This window comes from Ornithodoros turicata, chromosome 8 (assembly GCF_037126465.1).
Source record: "Ornithodoros turicata isolate Travis chromosome 8, ASM3712646v1, whole genome shotgun sequence".
NCBI lineage: Eukaryota > Metazoa > Arthropoda > Arachnida > Ixodida > Argasidae > Ornithodoros > Ornithodoros turicata.
In genome coordinates, this window is record NC_088208.1 from 5,992,851 (window position 1) to 6,015,073 (window position 22,223).

The 22,223-nt window shown below is 44.4% G+C and overlaps 1 protein-coding gene across 7 annotated transcripts; it reads right to left on the reverse strand.

Moving 5' to 3' along the window:
- Positions 1–116: 116 nt before the first annotated feature.
- On the reverse strand, positions 117–22,223 carry LOC135366422 (cyclic AMP-responsive element-binding protein 1-like). Of its 7 annotated transcripts, none has more exons than XM_064599112.1 (9): positions 22,103–22,223; positions 21,899–22,012; positions 18,025–18,195; positions 14,933–15,073; positions 11,208–11,288; positions 6,658–6,916; positions 6,171–6,323; positions 4,433–4,598; positions 117–568 (listed from the first exon to the last, which is right to left on the reverse strand). In XM_064599112.1, exons 2-9 carry the CDS (start codon positions 21,938–21,940, stop codon positions 424–426), a joined length of 1,158 nt encoding a protein of 385 aa, XP_064455182.1. In that variant the 5' UTR covers positions 21,941–22,012; positions 22,103–22,223; the 3' UTR covers positions 117–423. The 7 variants fall into 7 exon arrangements, with proteins under 7 accessions (XP_064455182.1, XP_064455179.1, XP_064455180.1 ...); XM_064599109.1 differs by having other exon boundaries at positions 14,933–15,097; XM_064599110.1 differs by having other exon boundaries at positions 4,433–4,583; positions 14,933–15,097; positions 22,103–22,222.

Sequence of the window (22,223 nt, forward strand, 5' to 3'; positions counted from 1 at the left end):
TTTTTACCCCCCGAATTCAGAAGAAAAAAGGAAATTCCCGAAAACTACACGCTCTACGCATTCTGCACCAGAGTCTGAACACCGAGTTATAAGAAAGAGGGACAATGCTAGAAAAATGATAAATGAAAGGTTTATTCTCATCAGACTGCACTTTCCCGTCCTCGGCAAGAAAGAAAATGGGTGCTGCGATTCCTCCCCTCTGTTTCAAGTGATCGACCATTTGGAAAAGGGGGCACAAATTAAAAATGGCAAAACACAACATCAGTCTGTGTGACAAGTCCTATGTACAACAGCGTATCCCTTTTGGAAGAGAGTACAGGAATCGTGACAATGAGTGAACATGACCAGTAGAAATGGTAAAAAGAAAACAGGCTGTACAAATTGTGCATCATTTACAGGTGGCGCGAGCTCTGTGGTGGGGGGTCACTCGTTCTTCTGACAGTACAGTTCCTTGAGAGACTTGAGTTCATCGATGAGAGCCTTGTTCTGGTTCTCCAGGACAGCCACACGGTTCTCCAGGCACTTTATGTATTCCTTCTTCTTCCTACGGCACTCCTTGGCTGCGTCCCTGTTTATTAATTATTCGTTTATTAATTGAAATTATTTCCATCAACAGTGTGGACACAGTCAACGCCACCTAGACACGGAAGGCCTGCTCATTGCCTCCTCTCCCGCCTTCGCTATGTGGACGTTAAAGGAGCAGTCTAGGGGCCCACAACTTTGTTCCTGTTTTTGGTCAGTATGGAATGTTAGGCGGCTGAAAACAGTTTTCCCACAATTAGTGCAACCGTAACGAAATTGGGACGCCTGCAACACCCTCCTTCGCCTTCACGATAGGCACGTGATGAGCGCCACCACTTGCGTCACTATGTGACGCAAGTGGGAAGGACGCTCGTCATTGGACCTGGGATCACATGATCGAGGTGAGCAACATCGCACAGGCCGCAGCGTCTGCTACCGCTTCGGAGACGCCATGCGTTCTCCGGCTTCGTGATGTCCGAAACGGAGGGTTTGAAGGCTGTCCACGACACAACCACGATTTTTTGGGACCGCAGACACCACGGGAAGAACAAGTGGTGCAGCCCGAAATTAACTGCACTTGTACAGCGAAAACCAAGTGCTTCGCGACAGTGTGCAGCCTGTCTGACCGTTTTCACAGCGCAGTTGGTCCAGTAGCTAACAGGTGGCGCCACAACACCGCCGCCTTTGCTTGCTTGCTGCTACTGTGAATTCTGAGATTGCACAGAAGCCACGCATATATTACTCTTGTGATCGTAATCTTATTTTCTCAGGCTGCATATATGCTTTTTTTTTTTTTTAGAAAACGTGATATAAATCATATAAAGAATAGAAGTCAGCAAGAAACAGCTCGCAATGTTCGTAGCAGACGGTTTTTCCTACGAACGAACGAGGGGCTCTCTACCACCAACGTCACAGTAGAGTGGCTGTGGTCTGCAGTTGGAGCGCCCCGGCCTGTCACCGTGGCAGCGATTTTCCAAAATAATTGCACCGTGGTGAAACAACTTTGGACAGAAATATTTTGTGGGAATGCTTTTCACATACTGCTTTACAAGATGACAGCAGTTTTTGGCCATGTTAGATACCACTTTAATGCTCCTTTAAGAATCAGAATTCGTCTGCTACAGCGATTCACCGTTCTGCGAATTCAAGAACTCGCAAATGACTGCAGCTCACCTGGAGTCTGCAGACCTAAATATATTTAGACGAAAGGTGCAAGACGCTTTCCAGAAAACCAGTTTTGAGAAACACTGAGACCTTTCTACGCTTTATTTCCAAATTTTCCCATTTAGTACGCGGGGACGCTCAATCACAACTCGCAGACGACGGTAGCTCGTCTTCGTGGCTACGACCTCTGTAAGCACGTCCGTGATTGGCTACGGCCATTGAAAACACGATCCTCATTGGCCGACGCTTAATTGTTACGTCACAGCGACGAGCACACAGGCTTTCTGTACCTAGGTGGTATTGACACGGTGAATGCCACCTAGATACAAAAATCCTCTCACTTCTTCACACATATACAGTCAGCCAAAGACAATTTTGAAACACAGGCTTTCTGTGGCTGCCAGTGGCTTCTCATGCGGCTCATGGTGGCTTGTCTCCGTAGCTACAGCCGCTACAGTATTCATTGGCGGACTCTTTATTGTTGCGGCATGTCGCTCAAGCAATCGGGCTTTGTCTCTAGGTGTTGTTGACACAGCCCCACTGTACCAAGTCAAACTATGTCATGTATAGAGCCTGAACTTTTAGGGTTTAACGCGACTCTACCCCGAATTTGCACCCCGAATTGAAAGTTGCCTCCTTAGGGCGAAACCCTGATTTGGACTCGGCAAATTACCCTCTCTGAGACATCTGTAGGAACAAACACTAAATTGTCTGACAGCAAACGCAGTTTACATTTCCGTTTGTACCAAACCAGTACAGTTAGTCTGAGTAACTGTGAACAATTTCTCCCCGAATTTAGCATACTGGAAGTTTTTCCCACCCGAATTCGCACGAATTTAGAGCACACGTTTATTTACCCGATTTTTACACCCTGAATTTAGAAAAATATATTTCCCGAAAACTTCAGGCTCCAGTCGTGTAGCAGTCACAAACCACAACCTTCAACTTTGCAGACAGCAAGCAGTTTTTAAGCTGGCGCGCACCAAATGTACCGTATTTTCCGGTGAATAACGCACGCGCTATACTACAGTAAAAAGGTGCCCTGAAGAGCTCCTGAGCGTTATCTAATAGCGCACGTTATACACGGAAATATTTTCCTGCACAGGTCTTTCTCAGGTCGGTGCCGTACAAATTCTAGCCTCTTCCAGGCTGTGCTGTGACTTTCTCCCGAATCTCTTAGGGCCAGTTCACAAAACCGGCAAAAGGGAACTGGACTTCATAAAAAGTTAATGATCCTGCTTAAAGTCAATAATCCTGAATTCATTTCAGAAGGCTGGTGTGATTGAGAAGGGACGCGAAACCGAAAGCCGAGAGGCGACTGAAGTATACTGTATGACACCGACTCCGTTGCATCGTAGTTTAACGGCTTTGACTAAATGTGCTTCAAATTATGTGTATCCATATATGGTACACTGCCTTGGGTTATTTTGTACACTGGTGGCAGCACAGAAGCTTGTAGCAACATTGTGGTGCGTGTTGTACATAGAACTTTTTTACCAAATTCGCCCCGTTTTTAAGGGTGCGCGTTATACGCCGGAAGATACGGTAATGCGAGAGCATGTGGAAACCGTTCTGTATGGCTAAGGTTTCAACTAAATGTTGTGACTGGCTGTGAGAGTTCGTGAGAAATAGCAGGTGAGGTGATGCATTTATCGCCTGCTATGGAATATCGATAAGTTTGAAGTAGTATCCTAGTTCCTAGTATCCTAGAAGTATCCTAAGTTCAACTGGAACTGAAAATCTACAAAATTTAGCCTAGAGAAATCGGAACTGCAACATGTGCGTGCCGTTACAGTGGCAGATCGATGGCTCAAGTATATTTGAAGTATTCAAGCAAATGTTATTTGTACAGAATATCAAATACATGATCGCTTTATTCAGCCCAAATGCAGCACAGCTACAGTAGAATCTCGACGATACGATCACGGATGATGCGAATTATTTTCCGGTCCTGGCCGGAATACCTATTCTTCCCATGTATAAGAGTTCGGACAATACGAACACATTATCTTGCCTTTACGGGTGATACAAACCAGCTGAGGATGCGACAGAGGTCGTTCCCCCGTGATGCGAGAGCATGCGAGTCATGCTGCTCCTTCTTTCAAAAAGGGAGGAAGATCCTCACCACGAACTTCCTTACATCACGTTGTGCAATGCAAGCAATGACACTCTCTTTGGTGGTGGTGGTGGAGATGAGATCAAAGGGATTACGTGGCCCCAAACCTTATCACCTTGTCTCTGCTTTGACCTTTTAAACCCGCCTCGCAACAATAAACAGCGAAGCTGCGTGACATGGCACCCGCAGAAAACAGCGACCAGAACACGTGGAGGGAACATACTGCAACATTCTGAGTCACCGTTCCGCAAGTCGGCTTCACCTAACGCCTGCGTGCTTTAGGAGAAGCTCGCTTTACAACACTGTTGCAGGTGGAAAGCACGTGCTGCACGTTTCGAATCATCCCGCAAATTTGGGCAGCATTGGCCAAAAACGGAGACACAAAGCGTTACGAACCCACCTCTTTCACTGACAGCAGCGGAAAATGAACAGTCAGCGTCTATTTTCTTGCCTAAATTTTTACTTTGGTTTAATTTGGTTGACACGAGTTTCGGATTATAAAATTTTTTTCCGCTATCCCGTAAGATCTGTATCATCGAAGTTCCGCTGTAGTTGTCAGTACCCCTTACAGCTATGATGTCAAAGAAAACATGCACTGCATGCACAGCAATAGGGAGCCGCGTTACCAACCTGTTCTTGAGCAGACGAAGTTCCCGTTTGCGCGATGCCTCTTCAGCTAATGACTGCTGCGTCTGCAGGGATCCTGCAGGTGCCATGACCACGCTCTGGGCGGAGAGTCCCGTGGCCGATGTCGTCCGAATCTGGTATGCTTGTAAGTCAGCTGCGGATACGTTAACTGCACATGCACCATATGTTAGACTCTAGGAGGTAGCGCCTCCACGTTATAATGCACACAAACGCTAACACGTACAACAGGAAAGCCGCTGATGGCCTTCGCTTGTATTGTACACAGGGATCGGAACCGGTATTTTTTTTTCAATCCGGTTCAGGTTCGGATTCAGGCATACTGGTTCGGTTAGGTTTTAGCTCCGCTGAACCGAAATTATTAGCTTGAGCCGGTTCAGGTATATTGGTTCGGTTCGGGTTCGACTCAGGGAGAACACCCCTCGCACGTACACAGACAAAAAAATATCGGGTAGCAGTCGGGACATTTACAGGGATTGGAACCGTTACTTTTTTCGGTACCGGTTTATCCGGTTCATGCGCCGTAATTTTGCTACGTGAAAGCGAGCTTACGTTCATCGTACTCGGTTGAGAAAGGTGTGAGATGACCATTTCAGGTGAGTTAAAAAAAGGTCGGTCAGTAGTACAATTATTTCACCTCTGAACAGATTCCCGAACCGGTAACCGTATGAATTTTTTTCGGTTCGGTTCAGGACAAGCAAAGAAATTGTTCGGTTCGGTTAGTCAGAAAATAACATTATTTTCCAGTTTTCGGTTCGGGTTCAGTTCCGGTTCCGATCCCTGATTGTACAGCTGTGCAAAGATGGTTGTTTTCGTGGACATAAACCTGAATCCATGTACTATCGCAACGCAAGTTCCACTAGTACCATTTGCGTTGGGATAATATGGGTAATGCTTCGTCGTAGTATTTTTACTAATGCACTTTAGTACAATTACGTCCTACTGTTGTATACGCATTAAAAATCGTCTGGCTATTATGCGCAATAGAGACTTAATGCCAGGGAAAGGTAACAAACAAAAACGTTATTACACGGGAGATATAGCAGGTAACGGTAACAGAAACAAAAATAATTTACGGAAGTAATTGGGGTGCTGCAGGACACGAGCTATTACAGTTGTTTACTGAATCATTTAGATAAGTTTATGAAATCAAGCTGAATGAAGCAAACTAAAATTAACTACCAAACTGAAGCACATAAGTAAGTTGTGTACTGTACAGTAAAGAGAAGAAGCATAGTCCTTATACGCTTAGGGTGACAAGCGTAAGTAACATTTGCAAATACCATGTTCATATATTACTAGTCATTCCAAGCAACCATGTACTGTATTGCTGAAAAAAAAACTGTTGAAGTCCTTGAAGTCCTCAAAATAGATCTCAGAATATGCTACACATAGAGGTATTAAGTTTTGTGTCTGCATCCATTGGTTATAAAAAGACTAAAAAAGAAAAAAAGAAGGGAAACAACAGACGGTAATTGGGTGGGGTGGGTTACCAAAACAAATGAAAACGATAATGGCGGTAATGGAATTGAAACGGAAACACATATGGGCCAGTAACGCAGGTGGTAACAGAGACGAACGAGATTTTGTTACCTTTCCCTGGCGTAATGCACACTGCTGCTACAATACTATTACTAGGGATATTTGTGGTTGCCAGACGTTGGTTATGAAGTGATCAGGAGAATTTACAATACCTCAGTCCGCAGAGCTCCTCCTTACCCACCTGGCACAAAAAACTGTCCATCCTGTCCCTGGGCGTACTGCACTATGGTCCCTGCAGTACCAGAGCCAGCATTTGTCATTGTCAGGGTCTGAAGTCCTCCAAGTCCACCATCCTGTGAGACTGCTGCCAGTTGAATAGCTGACGCTGGAACGACTAGAACAACCGCAAAATCAAATACAGCTCCGAGGAATTGTTTCGGGTTATTCGGTTAATCACAGTTTATAACCCAACAAGGATTTCAGTTCCATGTGAAGCATACAGTCAAGATCATGGTGATACATTCTTTACATGATAGGTAGGATTCTAAGTAGGTACTTTTTACGGTAGAAGCGGTGCTCTGGTGGTTCAAATGCTAATCGGCGTTGGTGAAACCGGGCCTCAGTGAACCACAAACATCAAAGTTGCAGGCGTCTCACGCCCAGCAAATGAAGGCCACGTCTCTCTCTCTCGAAGAAGAAGAAAAACACAGACAAGATCGACAACTTACCCTTGATGAGCCCGGCAGTGGTGTGGTATTGGGTGCCACCCACGGTGATGGTCCCATTATCGGGATCTTCCTCGTGTTCCTCTTTGGAGTCTGCCGTGAGGGACGCCACTGCTCCCTGGGCTTCTGTAGACGAGAGGTCGTTGAGAATTTTGCGGTAAGACGGCCGCCTTGCCAAAATCTCTCGCCGTTTCTTGGATTCCTCCTCCCCGGCCATTGTGATCACTTCGCTGCTTCCATCCAGTTTGCTTGCAGGTATCAGCTGGAATAATACAAAACGCGCACGAGCATGCTCAGGGTCTTAAGCCAGCAGTTGAACGGCATTGTTTTACTCCGCATAATTCTGCGTTGAGCTTTCGGGGGCGAAGAGGCTTACGAGTGTGATAAATAAGGAAAGTCGTGATGTCCGACAAGTTGATCAAATAGGGTTCTGACCTCAAATGGGACCTTCACATACAGAGGATCTGTTCCCCGTGCATCAAAGACACTTTCGTTTCTATGACGAAGGCTTCGGTAGATGTCAGATTGGGTGTGTAGCAGGCCGTGGACAACGATGAAGATGGCCACGCCGTCTGTAGCACCGGCCTCAGTTCCACCGGCACGGCCATGGAGATAGGCCACCGTCATTGCCTCTCCATGGCATATCACCATCGCCGCTCGGGACCCATGTAGAGGAACCCCACCTCCTCTACATGAGTACCGAGTGGCGATGATGATATGCCACGGAGAGGCAATGACGGTGGCCTATCTCCATGGCCGTGCCGGTGGAACTGAGGCCGGTGCTACAGACGGCGTGGCCATCTTCATCGTTGTCCACAGCCTGCTACAGGTGTATACAGAACGTACGCAATAGTATTAGCCTTGGAGTATGTGGTGCAGACGTGGTGCAGAGCTAGTGGGGGGGTGGATTCTCCGCACGAGTATCAATCACTTACTCATGGGATCTCTGAGGGGGGAGGGGGCTTCTAGGTGGTGTCATACATGCTACAGGCAAGCTACAATCAGTGTCCCTGCGCACCTCATTTGTTGCACAATGTGCTGCCATCAAAAAGAGAAAAAAGTTATGGAAGGGGGCCTTCACTGCTCCTTTAAATCATCAGGTGCAGGAAAGGAGTGCAGAAGCCTGCTTTGGGGAATAAGTTTACTTTCTTTCGCGTGTTCTGGTCGCATTTTTCGGGGCCTAGTAACATGCACCGCTCGTCACAAATGCATACCGTTACTCGCCATGTACTCCCAAGCATCCAGTTACTGTGTATCCACACAAGCGACATCCTCATGGAAGATTCTAGTGGAAGAAAAAGTGAAAACACTGCTCACGGAGACAAAGTTCCGTCCAGTGTTATGTTGAGCATTCACACGGTGCGGAATATCGGGAGTGGCGTACTGCGCACTTAGCAGACGACGCCGTCAGCGTCTTTCCTGTCGTCTGCTATGGAATATCTTGTGGCTGTGTCGCAGGGTATTCCCCTCGGTTAGCAGTGTATGTGAACACTGGTGCTCAGAAAGCTATGACGTTTTTCGCTTCTTCCGCTTCCGCCGGGAATGCCGCTCGTGTGAACACACGGCTATCGTTCCGTTATCAGTACACGAGTACGCTCCCTCGAGACTTGGGCAGCCATTTATGCTACAATGGTCGGCTGAGAGAACATAGGTGATAATGTATGCAGAAGATAGCAGCTGCGTGCGTTCGGCATCCTTTTCCCACAAAGACCCGAGAGATTCCGCAAGACGTGATTGTTGCGCCCAAGCTCGGGCTTCGCTGTCCTGGTTATTGCCCATCAGCCGGCCTGCGTGTATGCTATTTTAGCTCTCCTTGCCATTACTATTTAAGATGTCCTGCTCTATGAGTAAAAGAATTTCAAAAGTGAGGCCCCGTGTCGCCTCTTCCGCATCGTCTATGCTCTTAGCTCCAGAAGGTATAGAGCATAAACCCGTATGGCCCATATCGCCATACTCATAATGAGGAGTACAAATTAGTATTCACTCTACAGACAAGCTGCTACCATATTGCACATTCAATTCCCCGAGCTTTCTTTAACATTGCAGCAAAAACCCAAATCGCTACTTCCTTCTCTAATTTTTTTTTTTTTTTTTTTTGCACAATGCAGCTCAAATGTGGATGGTTTAGATAAACAATTTCCAGGAACATGTAGATAATATACACTGTGCGCTTTGATATGCCAACAGTGGAGGCACTGACATAAAGGCTGTTCCGGGGACCCTAGGCAAAAGAAAAAAGAAAGGAGGCTCGCTGTACTGTTGTAAACCCTTTATGGATGTGACTGTTACGGTGTTAGACACAATCCGTGTACTCACACGAACGACATCCCCATGGAATATTCGACTACTGTCTCAAATATTGCCCCACGTACAGGCAATGACTTAACCTCCCGCATCAGCGTCACGTCGCGTCTCTGAGGGAAATGCCCGATCGGAAGGACCCCCACCCACTGTCCAAGGAAGGGCGATAAAAGTTTTTTTTTTAGTTCCGTGTTAGTGCTGCAAAGCAGCTGTGGTTACGAGGACAGCAGGAAGGAATGGGGGATAGGGGGGATGATACGAGGGTGAAATGCAGTTTGCAAGAGCCAGCATGACCCTTCTGACTGCATTAATTGGCAGCACAGAGAGGAAGCACTTTATAAGAATGTAACAAAGGAAGCTGTAAAATTGAAGGTGAATAGAAGCAATACTATGTCTACCTCTTAAAAATAATAAAATGACTGGCTTATCATGCTTCCAGATAGGTTACAATAAACATAACGTGATCTACTATAACTCGATGCTAGTCAGTAACTTTGAATTGGGACTTCACCTTCATGAATTATGACCTGGCAATCGTAAGGTTTGAATGTGAAGTTGCCTCACTTACTAAGTGATAATTTGTAGGTTTTGCTGATACTGCGCCTCCCTACTTTAATTTTTTGGGCATGTTCAGCATTATTTGTTTCAAGTTGCTGACATGGATTTGACAACTTCCTGCATTCATACTGTTTTCTTAGAACGTTTCAGATCTACTAAAACTTGGCCAGTAGCAATTTTTTTTAAAGCACTTGAGTGATCTGTAACGTTACAACATTGCGCTTTCAGCCAATAAGTTTGTTGCAGCTGTTTGCAAAGAAAAGCAAATTTTGATTTTTCTCGTCTTACCAATTTCGAGTACCATAACATACCCCATGGTCAAGAAATGATCAGGCAATGCAGTTGCACAACAAACTGTCAGTTTACGCAATCGTAACAAATAACATCTCTCTTCTAATAGTATTTTACCTTGCCTCATTGCACACGCAAGAAAAACTAAAGGATGAGAGCACTGCACCAACTATGTCATAAAATTACACCCTAGTTAAGAAAGCTGGCATTGTTCAAAAATATTGTTTAGTAAATCGGTATAGCTTCACATCAAAAACTCACATCCAGTCCTAGTTTACGAAACTGATATCCCAATTAAAATTTACCCATTAATAAATAAAGCACAATTCCACATTCAAACCTACGGCTAGCCACTCGACAGAGAGCTGCTCGCTACTGCCGTGCTCAACACCTTCCTCCCAAGTTCCTGTGCTGGTGTCAGTGCACACTGCCTGCGAAGGCGGCCCTCCTGCGGACTAACTCCTTGGATAGTGGGTGAGGCGCTTACGAGCGATCGTTTATCTTGGAGACGCAACGTCACGCTGACACAAGGATCATATTAGAGTCCCTGCGCACACGGCAGCATTAGAGACAACAGGCAAACGTTATAGTGGTGCTCATGAGTCTTATAGCAGTATAGCAGTAGCAGAATAGCAGTAATGACGCACTGCACACCATTGTCCCCGTCACGTGCAATGGAATATTCCGTGGCTGAGCTGCAGGATATTCTCCATGGCTAGAGGTGCAAGGACAAACATGAAGTTGAGTGCTCGCATGGTAGCAGAAAGCTATGTCTTGTTGCGCATCTACCGTTGGAGTATTCTCAAGAATATCACTCGTGTGAACACACAGAATGACACGTGTAACTTCATGAAACAAGTGGCATCACGCAAAACATTACAAGCTGAAAATTAGAGGACCCAGGGACCAGTAACATAGCTGAGGTAGGGGGTTTCAAACCCCTTCAAGCCATACCTTTGGTAATGCATATAGGAGATGGAAACGAAGGTGAAATCTTCCTCCCCCATGTAAAGTCCCCATAAAGCCCTCCCAAGATAATCTTCTGGCTACGACACTGTCGAAAAGACACCACATTCTGGCCCAAGATGGCGCCTGTGTTCCCAAAATTCGCGACACAAACTGCATCTTAGTGGGCCTCCTCCGCTAAAAATGTGTTGGAATGTAGCATATCACTATGTGTACCCAGGTCCTCCAATCAAAGATAGAACTATGATGCGCAGCTTCATGTTGCTGGCTGAGGGTCAAACGTCATTTCTGACGCTTGTCCCATAGCTATTTCGGCTGCCACGAAACAACCTACCCAACGCAACTAATGAACGTCCACCACCACAGAGAAGCAACAAATGTTGAACAACAGGGGTGAGCATGCTCCATGCTAGCATGCCAAGGAGTGCTCTATTTACCTGGACGGGGTGCACGGCTGCTTCCCCGTCGGCGTTCTGGATCACCGAGCTCTTATTTACCAATATCACATTCTTGCCCAGCTGCAAAGCAAGGACCCTCACCTTTAGCGCAACAACACCTCTTCACGCCGCAGACACACTCACAAGTGGACGCCACGAGCACAAAATTTGTCGTCAGATGAGAAACTCAGTACCGTAATTTCACGCGCATACGCCGCACCACTCGCAGGTAAACCGCAGGACCTGTTTTCATGAACGTTTTGAAAATTTTCATGCAGATAAGCCGCAGGACCTGCTTTCATGAACGTTTTGAAAATTTTTGTGCAGATAAGCCGCAGTCGCAGATAAGCCGCAGGACCTGTTTTCATGAACGTTTTGAAAATTTTCGTGCAGATAAGCCGCAGTCGCAGATAAGCCGCAGGACCTGCTTTCATGAACGTTTTGAAAATTTTTGTGCGATAAACCGCACCGCAGATAAGCCGTAGGACCTGTTTTCATGCACGTTTTGAAAATTTTCGTGCAGGTAAGCTGCACACACAGATAAGCCGCAGGACCTGTTTTCATGAACGTTTTGAAAATTTTCGTGCGGATAAGCCACGCTCGCAGATAAGCCGCAGGTCCTATTTTCATGCACGTTTTGAAAATTTTCGTGCAGATAAGCTGCACTCGTAGGTAAGCTGCGGGCAGTACGGCGCAACTGATTTGTGCGATAAAGGAGACCACAAAGAGGCAATAGAACTGTCACCACTTTAGTTAAAGTTGCTTGGGGGAAGACACCAGGAAGGTCGGTCTACTCAAAAATGGACGCGCCTCTGTTACGCACTGTTTGTGCATCAGCAGGGCGGTGCTGTTCCAGAGACACTGTCGGCCCTTTCGTTGAAACTGGCGCACGAGGAAAATATACCAGGGAAAAATAGTCATCAGATACGCCGCACCACTGGATAAGCCGCAGAGCGCCCGTGAGGAAAAAAATTGTGCATGAGCCGCAGCTAATACGCGTGAAATTACGGTATGTGTACATACTGAAAGCACTGTATCTGAATAGGACACAAAATGGTGGAAGAATACATTCACGTAGTTTCAACACAAAACAATACAGCGGTGCAAAGATTTCGATGGTGTTATAATTCAGATAAATATGCAAAATCCCCCACGAAATTTACTGTTGCTTTAACGTTGTAAAATCCGTTGTAAAAAAAAATCATGGACAATGATATTTTACTGGAAATATTGTGTTCAGCACATGTATGAAAAAGCTGAGTTCCTAATTATCAGACAAGTCAAACATGCTATAGGACACGCTAGTAGAATAGGAGAAATAAAAATGGAAATCTTAACACTACCGAATGAATGTTGACATGTCAAGAGTCAAACATTCGAGTATCACATTTTCCCAATTTAGTGCAAATAACAGAAATATTAAAGTCGCAGTCAAAATGTGAAGTATTTGCAAACTGGCCCTAAACGGTACAGAATCTGAATCTTCATGCATTATATTTTCCCACTATTCATCGATACCAAAACCTCACTTATAAACACACGCACTGACAAAAGAAAATTAAAGTCCAGGAGACACCCCTGATGATACAGTCAGCATATTGCCCTGTGTGATTTGTCTTCCCGTGGAGAAAAAAAATGTAGTACTTCTTCTGAATTGACACAATTTGCAGGTGATACCATCAACAGTGGAAGTTGAAATGCTACCAAATAATCCATGCCGCATCTTGAGGGTGTTCTGAAAAGCTACTTGTGATGTGTGTGTCTCTCTCTCTCTATCCTTGTGCTGTTCTTGCGCGGCAAAACTTTTCAGTTATGTACCAACTACCCCAAGTGTGTACATTACTTGAGAGCATTCTGTGTAGACTTCTAAGGCAAAGCTAAAGGTAGAATTTAGCTAACTGACTTCGCTAATAATCAGCGGAATGAACTCGCATGCGCGACCAACATGTGCAGGAAAATTAGGTTGCCAAGATCTTTGCCCAGATAATTGCCAACAATCGGTGAACAATTGAACCTCTGTATGCAATAAGGGGATAAGTCGAAAAAGCCCAAACTGAGAAAAGGGGCCTGATGTGATTGTCCATCCCATTGACACATATGCATTTCCCGTTTTTTTCCCATGCTGTAGCGGGCCAACAAATCGCAATAAGGTCCTAAATCTTCATTGGCAGGTGCATACTGGTATGTAGATGTCATTGCAGCAAAAATAGCAAAAAGGGGATAAGTCGACTTATCCCCTTATCGCATACAGAGGTTCAATTTCAGGTTAAAATTTAATCAGTCAGATTTAATTCAGATTCAGCAGTTTTCAGCAACTGAGCATGCATTACTGAAGAAAGATGCAAGCAAAACTCAAGAACATCAGTACTAGACTAGGAGTGACAATAATTGTGCCACACTATCACCCTGTTATGTTTGATAACGAGCACGTAGTGCTTTCCGGCCATTCTCTGCGCAATAATATTTCTATTTTTTCGTTCATACCATCAGGGGTGTCTCTGCAGTGTGGCCTTTCAAACGTCCCAATGGGTACCTAAACGAATGCGTGTCTTGGCTGGATGGTATGGGTAAATATGCTCTAGAGGAGGGGGGCGCCACTCATTGCATTTGCATTGCAACGTAGCACAAATGTTTCATCGAGGAATTTATTTCTTCACAGCGCATTTATTCGAGCACGACGGTGGACAGTTTGTTTGCGGAGCAATTACAATAGCCATTCGCGGGACAAATCCCTAAATATGCACTGTGAAACGAAGAAATAATCTGCCCAGGCATTTACTGACACAGGTAAATGTTATCTTACAGTACGCCTTGTTCTCATTAAATTGCATGCATATTTACTACATGGAGTGCAGCTCATCGAAGGGTTCTGCCATACTTACAATTCCTGTCTGCACAAGAGCAAAGTGATGATTTATGTTAATACGTATCATGCAACACTCATACAGTTGAGCATCGCTGTAACTAAGCTCTTATTTTTTAAAAACATTGGATGCACGCAGTACCACATGTACTGACAATAAGGACTCACTTTTGACCCTCACTTGGAATGAGGCAGAATGTTACGAGTCAAAGCTGACATGCCATACAATAGACCCCTATGGTCATTAGAGTAGTCGAACATTTATAAATCTCTTCCTTGATGGAGGGGGAGGGCAGATGTAAATGTCTGCCAAGCTGGATTAAAGGGTCCTAAAAAATGCAAATATACCAAACCAATAACCAAGTTGAACGTAACCTGAAGTAAAGAATGAATGAAAATGCAATGTGTTAATTCATGTTTTTTATAAAATATAATTATGTACGTATGTACTATGTTGATGGGATAGATACTGATCTTATCCGCTTGAGTAAAAGTGTGTTAGGAATTAGCGCACTAGAACAGAATTTCTGCAATGTGTAGGAATGGAGAAAAAACATTAAAAATTCATAGTATCTCGTCGAAAGCTCTTGGCATTAACGAAGGTGATTTGACGCCTATTCGATGTCGCAGAGAAGTGTTACCGACATCGAAATTACCAGCTTGAGCATATTCTCATTGCCTTCCCGCATTCTATAATATTTCTTTGGCACATCCAATTGTTAACAGCAGCTGAAACAGCAGCTTTAATAATAGGAAAATTCATTCTTCAGCGTTACAGTCTTTTGAAACAGAGTGTTCCACTTGGTTACACGATCGCTCAACTGTATGCATGATTTTCTGTTTTTGCATCGTCATGGCTCACCGTTTGTAAGGTTGCACCTCCTGCAGCCTGTATGACAGACTGTTGAGTTGGCTGGATGACGGACTGGACATGAACTGGTTGGTTTGGAATGGACACATGAACGATGGACACACCTCCACCCGGCTGTTGAACTGCCAATGCCTGCGTTGATGATGATGGCACTACCTGCATTATTTATTTATTTACTCTCAATACTGTCGGCTAATGCGGCTGAAAACACTGCTGATCTCCCTGATACCGTATGTAACGAGCACACACATCAATAGAAGAGTTCAGAAAATCCCAGTGCTCCTTGCGCGCGCATTGCATCCTGGGCGCTTGCTGAGCGGGGGAACGGAGAATAGTCCTTCTCATTTTTGCTTTCGCTGACCTTGACACGTCGTGGCCAATGGACCGGTAGAAGAGAAATCTGAACAGTTTGGAGGTCACCCATTTTTTTCGTATTAGTAAAGAGTTCAAAGCGGCGCTAAGCACTCTGGGATTTTCTGAACTCGTCTATTAATGACAGCAAAATTTATAAAATGTGCAGATAATCGGAACTGCAGAGGAACCCGAGTAAGCCTACGCACTGCGTGGTGGCTTAAGGCTACAGTGGTGAAAAATGCACAAGGGATGTGTCCCTTGTCCATCCATGTTCTTCCGTGTGTTCCTCACCATGGCAACCTTAAACCAAGCTGGCAATGCACCCCAAACTGTGATAGCATGCAGGAAGCACAAAAATACTTAAAGGGGCACTAAAATGCAAAAACAAGTTCACTTTCTTTAAACTACATTACACACTATGTTAATTTCGTACTTGCTGTCACAATTCAAAACTTCAATTCCGTTACGAAGCTGCAATCAAAATTATACTAGACTCTTTTGTACTTCGGCGCTAAGCACTGTACGACGCTTCAGCTCGTGCGTTGGGGTTTTTAGTCCAAGATGCACATGCACACGCGTGCCACGCCATGGAGCAGTCCCGGTAAAAAACATAGTGCGTGTTACGAAGCAGACTGGCGTCGCTGTTCGAAGGACTCAAAGATAAATGTTATTAGTGGAACATTCGTGGGAACTGTTGTGGCCTACAACAATTCAGTGAATCGCGATTGAAAAATGCAGCAGTGTACATCATGCTGCACGTATACGGAACACTACGATCGGACCCTTTCCAAATCCACACACGCATGATAGGTATGCGCTCGCTTCTCCTGTTGTCTCATTGGATGCCGCCAAAGATGGCTCTGTCTTCATTGCGTTTTTCATCTGAACAGTAGCGCCGTGTGAACTAAATTTTGCTTGCATCACACTATTGAAACACGGACTTTCATTTGAGAGCAAGTTGTTTTCGGATTTTAGTGCCCTTTTAAACGTGACTATTTTTGCGTTATACAGTGTCACCATCTTACTGTGCTGAGCTCGTAAACAACGAGGATTGTAGGTATCTACCGCAGTTGAAATTTAGCCTAGTATGGCACAGGAGAACGAAAATTTTCAGTGTTGCCATTTTACATCCTTATACAGGGCTGCAAGAATTTTTAACGTGCTAGGTACACAATCACCTTGTTCTGAAGTTAGACATTATTAAACGGGTTGCTAAGCTCTGTATCTGCTCAGCCTGGTTGTGTATGGGTCCCGCATTATATTACCATACTCCAGTAGTAGGCAAACAATTGTTTCATGTGCAGCCAATTTAAGTTCTATCGAATTGAGCTTCAGTTAGTCAGACAGTCAGAGTAACCGGAGACAATTCTGAGCCTCGGAACATTATTTCATTGACATGCTTGTCCCACTTTAAATAAGACGTTACAGTAAATACCCAAATATATAAGAGTCAATCCTCATTGATTTCCGACAGTTAATATACCTTCCCCAGTCGTCACAGCGTTTTGAGATGTTATGAAAGCAGCCAACAAGTGTTACTTGATATTAGGCAATCATCGGCAAATAGCCTTATAGTCACCACCATTGTGGACGTACTGCTGCTACAACATGCACTCCTCCTCTTCGAGAAACGCACAGCTGCCGCAACAAGGCTACTTAGTGCGAGTGGAGAAAGAGGGAAAGAGTAGAACCTCTCGGTTTTCCTACATCATGTGGCTACTTATGCCACTATACAGAGGTGCAGAAAGTGGTTGTTGCCCAAGAGCAGGGTTTCGAACTGAAAAATTTACGGGCTCTGTTCAGGTTCAGTTCCGGACCACGTGAATTCACAGGAGAAAAAGTTGTGCCAAGATAAAAATTTTTTAAAAGATTAAAGATTAAAAAGATAATTCGCTGGAATGTACGGAACAGGATGCAAGCTTTCCGACAAACACATTAATTCAATGCTGTCTCGACATCAAGCACCGACTTATTTAAGACACGCATGACGAGTCGATGACAACACAAGCGGAAGAAGCAAGAAAGTGTTAGTAAGGTGATGAGTACGTCGTTTATTAGTACAGTGCCTACTTTTTGGGGTTCCCATATCGCCACAGGCCTACAGTAGGTGAATTAAGGTTGCAAAGAAACGAAAAAGCTAAAAACACAAGACACAGCTGGAGCCTAAACCAAACACAAAGCGCGTGACCAAAAGGATTACAAGCATCGTGTACCACATTCGCATGTAGATGGAATATGAACAATTGCAGCACACATGGAGGCAATCTTAGCCCTCAACTAGGGTGTCCTTCACGCTTTTCGTATCGTCCTTGTCCAATAAGCACCTTACAAAAAATAAATAAATTAATAAAATTATGCAGAACCATTTGATGAACTGGTTCGAAACAGTATTTTTCATTAGTTCAAAGATGGCAAAAACAACGAATAAATAAATAAATGAATAAACAAATAAAAAGAAAAATAAATAAAATAAATGAACAAAACAAATAAAAAATAAATAAATAAATGAATAAACAAATAAAAAATAAAATAATAATAAAGAAATAGTAGTTCGGCTTGGTTTGGAAAAATGTAGCGGTTCAGTCCCGGTTTTCGGTTCAACACCCTGCCTGAAAGCATCACCAGAAAGCCACCCCCTTGAACACAACAAAAAGTGCTGTTGCATACTTGTTTCATAAGCCAACAGGATAGGATAAGGGATAAGCACTAGGCCAGCGAGGTGTCCTTACGTTCAGCTGCTTGACCTGTGCCGGAGATGCAAACACCACAGTGCCGTTGGTGCGCGACTGCGCCGAGGTGGCTGCGGGAGAAGGGCTGGTCCTCAGGGGTGAAGAGTTGCTACGGGACACGGACGTGGCAGATGTCACCGTGGGTACCCCCTCATCCATCAGGACCTCCATCTGCCCACACATAGCACACACACTTTGCTTTTTACGGGAAGACAGAGAAAACACTTTGTAAATAACGTGACCATGCAACAGGATCATGAAGAGTAGTGCGTGTCATAAAAGTTATCAGTTAAAATAAACAAATCAATGAGATGATCCTGTGAATCTCCCTGCTTGGGTGCTTCACCTCATCACAATGATGGGATATAGATGACTAGAATTTGTATATATTGCGTAAAACTTTCAAGATAGCATAGGCATAATGGACAGCACAGAAGCTTCAGCATAATGAAGCTTTGTGTTTAAAGGAGCAGTGAAATAACATTTGTGATTGCATGAAACTAAACCAACCGTGGAAAACGCACTGCTGCACAATTCAATTTGACAAAAAAAGGAAAAAGAACAATGCAAAAAAAAAAGTTTTTGTTTCTTCTGTGAAAATTGAACATTCATTAACTTTAAACAAATGATTGATAATGATTCTTCAAGAATTCTCTATTTCATATGATGCGTTCACAGAACCATTTGATACAGCCACGGAATAATGTGCCGCTCACAAGAAATGTAACAACCAAAATTTTCAACTGAAAAGGTGGAAGGGCCTTTGTTTGTAGAAGCAAGGAACTTTGTGAAAACTTCTGCATGTGTGTCTGATCATACGCATATCAGATATACTGTGTATTTCGAGTAACTTCAACAGACGTTTGACTTAAGTTTCATTGTTAATCGTATTTTTATTGCCCCTAACTAATTCGTTTGACTCAGATTAACTCTTTAAATTTAAATTTTCAAGCAAAAAATGCAAGTCGTAGAGTGCCAGAAGCACTACATTCAGTTTTCAACCAAACACCTCTTACACGGTTGTTTTCTAGACCCACAAAGAGCTTGTGAAATTTGAAAAGCTTGCATGTGACGATGCGGATCAGGGACTTTAGTGCACACGATGCCCGCCCTCTTCACAAACGCAGTAGGAAGAGTTAAAAAGAATTTATAATAATAATAATAATCGTAATACTTTTTTTTAACAATGCCCACCAACAACCGTGAGCCTATCAGGGCTAGACTACACTAGCAACGGTTAGAGGGAGTACTTTCGAAAACCAATGGCAACGGCCAGGGACCTTGCCCTTCTGAAGAGTTTCAATCAATATCTGGATGACAAAATGATGTCATTTAATAGAAACATGTACGTTACAGCAAATTCACTCTTCAATGAACAGATTTTTTTCCCCTTCAGTTAATCCCTCTGTGGTCAATTCCTGACCTATTTTGTGCGTACATTTTACACTAGCAACAAATTTATTGCTACTTGTGCGCCACAATCTGAGGTCACCACTCGTGACACACGCTCATTGACCTCCTGCTCAGCTCCTCGTTTGCTCTATCGCTCCCCACTACGATGTCAGTTTCCTCATTCATGCTCAGCTCGTTTGTCATATTGAGCACGAGTGTGTTTTGCCAAGTAAGCACAGGGATATGTTTGTCAAGAATATTACATTCGACTATGCAGCAGCTGCAGTCTCTTCGGCCATGACACAGCATTCCCTTTGCAGACATCTAAAGCTGTCACTGGAACTGTTCAGGATACCGAGAAGGACTTAATGAACTATTGTGATTGTCAGAATGTTACTGCGGAGGAAATAGTTTTTCGTTATCCACTCAACTCCCCACTCATGCTCATCCAATCAACATCTAATTTTTGCCTAAGAGTGGTCGGTAATATTACTGCAACATAGATTCAGACCTGGGGCATCCACTTATTAAAAACTGAAAATTTCCACCCACCCACCCCAACCCTCACTGCCGTCGGAAGCTCTGAAAACAAAGAAAGGAAAACGCTTATTTGCACTGCCGAGATTGTAAATTCAGATTCTCTTCATTCCCGCTTTATACTGTCCGACCAACCTGCCAGGGCCTGCCGTTCGACACCCTCTCTCAGGTGAGGGCGCCCGCCCCTCTCGCCCCCCATCGCCACAGCTCTGCTGCTAGCTATATGTTTGTCTTAATTTTCTACTAAGAACAAACACGTTACAATTTAACATCAACAGCTTGCAAGACCCAACAGCAGAATCTCGAAGGTTGTTCAGTGTGTTTCACGTGGATAAGCCACAGCTTGTCTTGCACAGGCAACAGCTGTCCAGCTACATCTATCCTCCATTGTTCAAGCGTTCCATCCAACCAACCAATCAACCCCTCTAGGGAGACCACAGCCAAGTCCCCCTTAGTAATGCGCACACATTCATTTCCGAATGAGCACAGACACTCCGCTATTAAAGACGTTGCTGCCTTATGTGCTCAAATGCAACTCTGGGTATTTCCACATTAGATTTTATCTTGTTGTTGTCGTACCAAGGAAAGAAAGACAGAGTAGCAGTCCTCTAAATACGTTTTGTCATACTGAAGCACTCAGCTTGAAAGCAAAATGCTCAAGTACCACAAGCTGCAGTTAGCCACGTTACAGCAATGTGGTCGAAGGAGGCCACATTTTATGCAGAATTTGTTTTCTTTTAGATCGACATCTGCTGCAAAGCAATGCAAGCAGTCAGGTGTAACTGCTTTTGGTTACTACTGATCGGCTCTGAGCAACCGAGACTTTGTTTGAAAATAAAGGGGGAGGGCACAGTGGAAGTTCCTCGCCACAGGAGGTAAAGTTCATGTATGAAGGGCCGGTGCATTAATAATATGCGTTATGTGTGAGAGAGGTGGGAAATAAGAGCTAAAATAAATAATAGAGAGATAAGAGATAACTATAATTAATAAGATATAAATATAATTAGATAAGATAAATAATAAGAGATAAAATAAAACAAAACAAAACAAAAAGAAAAGTGTTTCCTGCAGTGAAACAAATTCACAGTAAATCTGCCAAAGAAGAGGCAGTATGTAACAACCTGAACAACTCCGTGCATGGGGTAGGGGCGGTCACCCCCAACCCTGCCCCCAGTGTTCCGACATCTCGAAGGGTTCGAGGTACTCCCGCCCACATTGAGGTCCCGGCATCTGAACACCAACGACAGAGTGTGGACATCGAGCAAGGATGGACTGTATGCAGTTCGCTACATTACTCTTGACCGCCGAAACCATATCGGACAGTCAGGCACGTTATGTTTTCACCAGCAGTCACGTTAAAGTTTGAAGAATTACGTAAACTGTAGCGAGAAGAGCCTCCGAGACTGTGCGTCTCTTTATCGCGTTGATGACGTCAATCACTGACGCAAGCGCTATTTTTGCTCTCGCACGGAAAAGTGCTCTCCTTGGTGGATGCTCATGATAATCAAAACCAATCAAAACATTATCCTTCTCGCACCTCTGATACACGTAGAAAACAAAACGCCAATGAGAAAAAATTAAAAGGGGGAGGTGGGCAACACGCACTTTGGAACTTGATATTAGGCAGAGAGGGGCGAACGCCCGTTATGAGAGAGGACACCATAATTTGTTAATTTGGAACATTTTCAACGATGGTCCGGCGCGGTTTCGGTATTTTAGCCCCATGCGTAGTTTTCCACTGACGAGTCCTCTACCACGCACACTGATATCATGGCCAATATCATGTTACATGCAATCCACAACAGTCAACTCGATGCAACAGCACAAAAATACAATCATATTTATTTTCTACAATACGAGGAACGACAACCCCGCTGGTCCAAAAGCACCCACATTTTGAACTAAGTCTTCTATAGGTGAGGTAGGACTTTTAGGCTTAACACACATGGCTATTCCAGCGACGATCTCCGACCTGGCACGCTGCCATGTTAGTGCCGATTTACAGTGAGCAAGCACAGATGCTAGAATCATGAATGTCGAAGAACAGAATCCATCGGCACTGTCAAAAATCGATCCGAATTCTCAATATGCTATCACTCGGTCAGACAGGCACACCCGACTGTTATTGTAGCAGCGGCAGGGTACTTACCAGTTACGTATTTCTCGTCACCAAGTTTGCCGCAACCCCAGTGGGTAAATTGCAGAAACGTAGGGAACACGTCAAACTACAACGACGTCGTCACTGAGCGCCCGCCCGCCTCACTTCGGGC

What these genes read in the sequence shown, in the direction of transcription:
- LOC135366422 (XM_064599109.1), bottom strand. Translation starts at nt 21,940, where the DNA reads ATGGCAGCGTGCCAGGTCGGAGATCGTCGCTGGAATAGCCAT. An exon ending in CACAGGTCAAGCAGCTGAAC is followed by an intron (nt 15,098 to 18,024) that starts GTAAGGACACCT and finishes TAAATAATGCAG; the next exon opens with GTAGTGCCATCATCATCAAC. An exon ending in CTTCGTCTGCTCAAGAACAG is followed by an intron (nt 569 to 4,432) that starts GTTGGTAACGCG and finishes ATTAATAAACAG; the next exon opens with GGACGCAGCCAAGGAGTGCC.